At 43.7% G+C, this 7,957-nt stretch overlaps 1 protein-coding gene across 1 annotated transcript; it reads right to left on the bottom strand.

Annotated features, from left to right (window-relative positions):
- Positions 1-4,035: 4,035 nt before the first annotated feature.
- Positions 4,036-5,997, bottom strand: LOC121980363 (glycerol-3-phosphate 2-O-acyltransferase 6-like). The gene is made up of 2 exons (XM_042532370.1): positions 5,204-5,997; positions 4,036-5,059 (listed from the first exon to the last, which is right to left on the bottom strand). The coding sequence occupies exons 1-2, from the start codon at positions 5,819-5,821 to the stop codon at positions 4,160-4,162; spliced, it is 1,518 nt and encodes a 505-aa protein (XP_042388304.1). The 5' UTR covers positions 5,822-5,997; the 3' UTR covers positions 4,036-4,159.
- Positions 5,998-7,957: the final 1,960 nt, after the last annotated feature.

Here is a 7,957-nt window from a genome sequence, read left to right as displayed (position 1 = left end):
TCGTCTACCTTATGGAGAGTCGTGGAGTAGGAGTTTTATCTCCGAACCACGTTACATTGTCGTGTTAGCGGTTTGCTTACTCTTTCTTGTCTTTAGCTTTCATATTTGTATTTGTATAGATTGTATTTCCGCTGCGCAAACTAAGTAGTGTAGGAAGCTATCGATTTGGGGCGTCGTCTATCCAACTCCCCTTCTAGTCGGCCACCGATCCCCTACAAGTGGTATCAGAGTAAGGGCGCTTTCCGTCGGACTAACCGCCAAGGAAGAAAAGATGACCGGCTTGATTGATCCGTTGAAGTTCAAAAGAGGAAGCTTGTGGGACATCACCTTTTGGATGGTGAAGATGAAGAACTTCCTCGAGATGGATTGGGACACAATGATGGTGGTGGAAGAACCATTTGAAGTCCCGAAGGACAAGAAGGGAAAGAAGCTCCGACAACGACATTGGACGGAGGAGCAAACCTCACGGTCAAAGGCAAACGATAAGGTAATATTAATGTTGATTGAAATGTTACCTTCTAACGTGATGAGTCGTGTAAGTAAATATGAGAATGCCCACGAGTTGTTAATAAAGGTAAAGATAGTTCTAGGAAAAGAACTCATGCCTACACATAAAGAGAAAAAAATTAGAAGAAAAGGATGAAGTTGCTCAAGTTGAGGAGGAGCCAATTAAAGTTGAGTCATGCTCAACATCCGAGGAGGAGAAGGAAGATGAGATGTCATCTACATCCTCAAGAATTGAAGAAGAATCCAAGATAAGTGAAGAAGAAGAAGAAGTCTTGGAAACCAACTTAGTGAGCATCTCCACCAAAGTGAAGTCAAAGGACCACATAATATCCTTCGGGTGCAATGAGAAGGGACACTGCATGAGTAGATGTCCATTGGGTAAGAAAGAGGTAAATCCTAAACCCATTCAAGTTAATTTAAAAACTAGCAAGGGTTGTATGAATGAAGAAGTCCAAAGAAGGAGAATGCACATCGTATGCTTCACATATGGGGAGAAGAGACACTACCACACAAAATGACCCAACAAGAGGGAGATCAAGAAGCTTGAGCATTTAAATAAGTGAGAGAAGAAGAAGAGGAGCTCAAATCAAGGGGGGGCTTCAAGGGTAAGGGAGGTATATCCTAACTTGAAGTTTAATTCAAATTTAAACTCCTCCATGCATGTTAGAAATAACTATTATTATTTACCCATACATAACTTTGGTTTTAAATATCATGATAGGAGTAGGGTAAATGTGGATCATAACTCTAGGAAACCCATTCATGATAACTGTAGAAATGGTAGACCTAAGGAGACCCAAGGCATTAATCCCAAGAAGGGGAAACACATGCCTAGAAAGGGTAGGTCTAGAAATGTCCATGGTGGACATATTGACTCTAGAGTTAGGAACCTAGAAAGGGAAAATCAAGCTTTGAAGTCAAAGCTTGATAAGTTGAAGAAAACCCTAGAAAGATTCAATGTTGGATCTAAGAGTTTAGATATGGTGTTGGGTAGCCAAAGACCCAATAATGAAAGATCGGGTCTTGGATACCGATCCAGTGTCTCCAAAGCTAAGGGAAAGTCTTATGCTAGGGTTGCATATGACTATAGCAAGGAGAAGTCAATAAATGGCAAGGGAAACATATTTAAAAGTAAGGAGAAATTAACCAAGGACAAGGTTTCCAAGGTTAAGAATGTTAGGTTTGTAGGCCAAGTGTCACCGGAGGTGTACTTGTGGCTTAGCAATTATGGATGAGTCACCTAGGGAGGTGGCTAAGGTTAAGAGTTCTAGGGGGAGCTCAGAGAGTCAAGTTGGGACCCATGACAAATGTATTTCAAGTGGGTTTTGCTTGGGAGTCTAGATTGGGTCATGGAGTGTGCCAAATGGTTTGGAGACAGACTTGAGTCTCAAACATAGGATTTTGACACAATTGGCTTGCGTTTCATTCTTAGAAATATGACATTAGGGTCATATAACATGATAATTGGTTTTGGATGTATAGATGCCATATAAACCAATGCTAGGGATGCATTGTGGGTTAGTATGGGTAAATACATCAAGAGGAAGCCAAAACTAGGACTTTAGGTCAAGGTTCAATTGAATCATTTAACTAGTTTTGAGTTTTGTATCAATCTTGGAATTGGTGATAGATATATTTTTAGATGTATTTTTCCCAAGTAGACATGGGTAAAACATACCTCTCCACAAAATTTGGAGATTTTTGGATGTCTGTGGAATTATTAGTGCATTTCTGAAATTGGGTCAGAAATGTTGAAAATGGTTGAAACAGGGTGCCAGTCGACTGGTATAGTTACCAGTCAACTGGTACCAATGAATATCGAACAAAGAATGGTTCTGTGTGTTATTTCAATAAGGGTAGTCGACTGGTGCAATTGACTGATACTAGTCTAAAACTATTTTTCAGCACTGATTCTGACCGATTCAGCTCGTATAGGTGTATGAGATTCATGGGGGATAAATACATGAGTTTAGGGCCAGTTTGACGATCAAGTTTTCAACAATTGGGATATTGTTGAAAATTTTTTTTGATGTTAGGTAAAGGGGAGAAGTAAGATTTAGTTGGGAAAACTTTAGTGTCTTTGCGCAGGGGGAGCCTTGTGATAGGTTCTTAAATAGCCCTATGGGAAATTCCTAGCTCAATCGGGAGTATAGGTATAGGGGGAGCCTTGGGATAGGTTCTAATGTATGTTGCATTATTTTTCATTCGGCGGTGTAAGTCCAAGTGTGTAGCCTTGGTAACGTAAGTCTATTTGTTTTAGCATGTTTATTTGCTATTATGTTTTCCCTAACTTAAACGTATTGCCAAATATCAAAAAAAGGGAGATTATTGGAGCAATCCCAATGGTCCGTGTGACCATGTGTTTTGGTGTTTGTGCAAAGGGTTTACGTTAGGTTTACCCTTATTATTTGATATGTGTATATGAGTATGCAGGTTTGCAGGATACACATGTGACTTAGGTTGATGGCTTCGGATCCAGTGAAGGATGGAGCATCTGAGGGACTGTGGACAAGGCAATGAGGACAAGGACCGAGGGAAGTGACTTCGAGGAATACGCGAAGGATGACATTGGGGATGAGCCGCGAGCTTGAATGCATCTGAGGGACGAGATCTAAAGGAAGTAGACTTGAAGGCAAGAGGTCAAGGCTGCAAAGAAGCGTCAAGTGAGTCGTAAGGGTGAGGATCCGAGTGCTGAGTGAATTTACTCGGGTACCAGTCGACTGATGGTTTCATCAGTCGACTGGTGTAGTCGACTGGGAGCGAAAAGAATGCTTCTGTTCACTCGGCCAGTGTGGAGCAATCGATTGGTACTTTTATTAGTCGACCGGTAAATTGTCGTTAGGATGTAACGGTCGAATCTCCACAAGAGGCGGGGGTTTCCAACTTACGGCCTATATAACCAAGGCTTGAGAGCTTGGTTATAGTTGACGAAATAGAGGTGGTTAACCCCTATTAGTAGTCTACCTATACCCCTAGCGTCGAAAGAGTTCTTGTGAGAGTTGTGACGAAGTTTCTCCACCAACAAGGAGGTTTGAGCTAGCCGGAGTTTTCGGGAAGTCATCCACCGACGGATCGGGATCGTCCACCTTACGGACAGCCGTGGAGTAGGAGCTTTATCTCTGAACCACGTTACATTGACGTGTTAGCGGTTTGTTTACTTTTACTTGTCTTTAGATTTCATATTTGTATTTGTATAGTTTGTATTTTCGCTGCGCAAACTAACTAGTGTAGGAAGCTATCGATTTGGGGACGTCGTCTATCCAACCCCCTTCTAGCCGGCCATCGATCCCCTACGACTTTTAGGCATCAGCTTGTAGTTTTCTGATGATCTTCAAAACCAGAAATTTATAGTCGGAGGATCATAATCAGTTGCCTAACCACTTAAAACAGCTACTTATGGTTGCCTGATATTAATTATATTGCAATTGGACGGGAATTTATTGTGTTCTTTATTTCTTTCTTTCTGTCTTTCTTTCTTTCTTTCAAAGGAGTCAATTAGGTGATAGTAAAAGCTAATTAACAATACGATGATACAAAGAGACAGAAGAACTATATGGTGAATAAAGTATCAAGCCAACAAATACAGTAGGAGGTTTTAAGCAACAACTTGTATTATCCAATTCATACTTAATTACTAAGACTGATTCCATAATCAAGCCTTGTCCTGTTTTTGCTTCTCCTCCTCATTGCTTTCCTTCTTCGAGAGGACCCGGCCGTCGGTGCCGGCGAGCAGACCGTACTTGTCCTTCCTGGTGTAGATGGTGCACTCGAAGCCGAGCGTGACGGCGATCACTCGCTGTATGTAGTTGGCGACTTCGATGGGCGACTTGCCGCCGGCGCAGGTGAACTCCCTCGGCAGCTGGTTCAGGAACGTGATCTCGTACACGGGCCTCGGGTTCATGAAGAAGAAGTAAGGATCGAATAGCTTCCACCCCCTGGCGCTGGTGCCGTGGAACATGCTCTGCTTGGTGTTGATGGCCACGGGGACGATGCGGTCGGTGAGCTCGGCGAAGAGGGCGCTGAAGCGCAGCAGGAAGGGCTCGCGGCAGGTGGTGCCCTCGGGGCAGATCACCAGGTCCCCCTCCTCCAGCACCCGCCGGATGTAGGCGGCGTCCTTGTCGCGCTCCCGCGTCAGCGCCACGGTCTTGATGGGCGCGGTTAGCTCCGAGAACTTGCTGATGCTGTAGGTGACGCAGCTGATCTTTCGGCGCAGGGCGACGGCGGTGACCACCGGGTCCAGCATCGTGCGGTGGTTGCAGACGAAGAGCACGCCCGGGTGACCCTTCTTGGGCGGCGGCGGCGGTGTGCCCTTCACCACCAGTTTGATGCCCATGAGGCGGTAGTTGTGGAAGACGATGCGCTCCGGCAGGGGAAGGTTGATGTAGACGCGCAGGAGGGAGAGGAGGAAGCCGAAGGGGATCCACAGGAATGTGACCAGCGCCACCATCGGCTCCGGCTTGTGGACGAACCGGCCGTCGTGGAGGATCACCCGGTTCAGTAGTTGGTTCTTCGGAACCGGCTTCTGTTTGCTGTGCGGCACCATGTACGCTTCCTGAAAAAACAAAAAAGAAAGTAAAATTATTAATTTAACCTTGATTTAATATCTACATAAAAAAAAGTAATTATCCAATCGATCAAGTCAGTTCAAAAGATATTAAAAAAAAAAAAACTGAGTTCGTGAGGAATATAATCAGACCTTGCAAATGGACATGAAATCGAAGTCGGTCTCGCGGTCGCCAATGCCGACGTCCGGCGAGGCCTCTCCGAACTCTCTCTCGACCGCCTTCCTTTTGAGGTCGGCGATGAGTACGCCGGGGCTCTTGACGAAGCCGGTGGCGCGGCCGGACTTGGTAACCTCCAGCTCCGTCCCCAGCACGGCGTCGGCCCCGAGGAACCCCCGCACGAAGGGCTCCACCATCACGGTGGGGTTGGCGGTGACGACGCAGCGCCGGCCGCCGCAGGCGCTGAAGACGCGCCACGTCTCCGGGTGGACGTCGTCGGCGTAGAAGCGCGGGAGGACGGAGCGCGCCACCATCTCGATGTCGCGCAGCCTGAGGCGCGCGAAGGCGATGAACACGAGGGTCTTGATGGCGAGGGACTCGGACAGGAACACGTAGGTGAGGTAGACGAAGGGGACGGAGAGGAGGAGGAGGAGGCCGCGGAGGAGACTGCCGGCCTCCACCGCCACCAGCATGAAGTAAGGGAAGGCGCTGCGCGAGAGGAGCAGGGTGCCGTCGAGATCGGCGGCGACTGAATGGCCGGACCGCCCCTGGGAGCTGCATTGCTCTATGGACTTGAAACGAGCGGATCCCATGGCGATCAGTTCAATCTCCGGCGACCTGAATGGACTCAAAGGTGGCGAGAGGAGGAGGAGGAGGAGGAGGAGTTTATAGAGACGCAGTAGGAGCTAGCGAACTGTGTCCGATCTCGTTTGGTTTCTTCCTCTTGTGGCGGTAGAAGTAGCAGTAGTAGCCGCAGCACTGCGTAGGAATACTTCAATGATTACCGAGTCATTCATTTAATACATCCCTGTTCTTTTACCGGAAGAGCAGCAAGTCATTCGTTTCGTATAGGAAGGACACAAGTGGAACGCACCGATCTCGATCTTCTCCATTGTGGCCATGCATCCTGTCGTTATTTTTCTTACTTTGCGAGAATGCATTAAGTCGCAACCACTCAACCCATGAGAAAAGGGGAAGGGAAAGTAGATGCAGAGATTCATTTTTACCCATTTATTTATTACTCCACATGCTTCCCACTGACTCGGTCTCCTTTGGCATTGGACGACCAGCCACGTACTTGTTCAATACTCCAAGTTAATTACTTCCAGTTACAATCAACCGCCCATGCAACGCTCTAAACATATATAAACAAATCATATTGGTTCAAGGTTAAACACTGACTAAAGCAGTGACTGTTAGACACGGCTCCTTTGTTGGTTCGGTTGGTGACCAGAATCACGATACGCAGACAAAAAGTAAGTACGAAAAGTTCAGGCTAATTCACTGATCGCAACACGCATAGAATATGTTGGAAGAAATACTAGAATTTGAACAAATGCAATTAAATTCCCAGAAAATCAACCAAACTCAACAACAGTATTGGTAGTGGTAGTAGTAATAATAATAATAATAATAATAATAATAAATAAAGGAAAATGATGGTTGTCACGAGTTAACCAAAAAACTCGGCCACTAAATGCGATGGGGACACAGAAAAAGAACGAATTATAAAACTTGCGATAATGGCGGTTAGGTGAGGAGGCTATGACATTTATTGTAAACAACTGCATGTATGGTCCAGTAAAACAACCGCCATTTAATGCATGCACATTATCAAAATGAAGGGATCATGAGCGTACGCCTTCAGGCAAGCAAGACGAGACAAGATGAAATGTGAAATGAGATGGTTCCAACGAGATGAAAACCCAATTCTGTGGATCTACCTCACCTGCATGTATGAATATATTGCTTTAGCGCTGTGCATGGTTGATATACATCATTTACATGCTAGAAAAGAAAAGAAAGCCCCCAGTAGGGGTTTACTCGGATGATAGATTTATTAGATTGGACATAGGTCGTTCGGGGATAATATCACCTTGGAATATGCCCTCCCATTTAGGATGTCATTGTGTACCATGATTTTCTGTTTATATCTCACTATAGATCGATGATATTTGATTACAAAATAAAACTTAATATAAATCAAACAGATATAAATATGATTAATTTAATAATCTATTGAATTATCCGCGGTTCCTTCCTCAGCAGTTGGCTTCTACATATACGGTTGATTGCATTTGACTGTTGAATTTATCATACGAACCTAATTTCTAGAGATTTTTTTATAACAACATCAATTATCAATTGATTGACTCATTTAAACCCGTTCAATTTAATCCATTTAATCAAATTTTAAAATTTAAAATAAAGAACATCAGTCAACCCTGTCACCAGGGGGACGGATCTACATTAGGACATGAATTTTTTTTTAATAACATATTTTTATAGAGGATTTTTTAATATTTTATTAGTATATATATTATTTTACCTCAATTTATAATATATGTATAATTGGTCTAATGGTAAGTTTTATTTTTATTTTAACATACCTCGAATCTTTGTAGGATGGAATTTTTTTTTTTCTCCTATATTTTCATATTTTAACAAATACACATTATGTATTTTGAAAGTTTGGAGAGGTCATTATTATATAATGCATTTAATAATTAAATTCGTCACTTAGTATACGACCTCTCCAAATCTAAAATCCTAGATCTGCCCTTGTGTGTCACTGAATTATTCATTTGTAAATATCAGTCAATCTGAAACAGGTATCAGATTGACCAAATTCGAGTCAACTTCGGTTAAATTTTAAAGTTTGATTGATATATTAGTTGGGCATCAATTAGGTCAAGATTAATCGGATACTTAACTATTGATCAATATGT

This window comes from Zingiber officinale, chromosome 5A, assembly GCF_018446385.1.
Source record: "Zingiber officinale cultivar Zhangliang chromosome 5A, Zo_v1.1, whole genome shotgun sequence".
In the NCBI taxonomy this organism is placed as follows: Eukaryota; Viridiplantae; Streptophyta; class Magnoliopsida; order Zingiberales; family Zingiberaceae; genus Zingiber; species Zingiber officinale.
Note: the sequence above shows the minus strand (reverse complement) of the source record. Positions and strands in the feature narration are given on the sequence as shown.

Bases quoted from the DNA above. Each gene is read 5' to 3' on its own strand.
- LOC121980363 (XM_042532370.1), bottom strand. From the start codon at position 5,821: ATGGGATCCGCTCGTTTCAAGTCCATAGAGCAATGCAGCTCCCAGGGG. The intron at 5,060-5,203 runs GTCTGATTATAT...TTGTTTTTTCAG, and splicing joins ATTTCATGTCCATTTGCAAG to GAAGCGTACATGGTGCCGCA.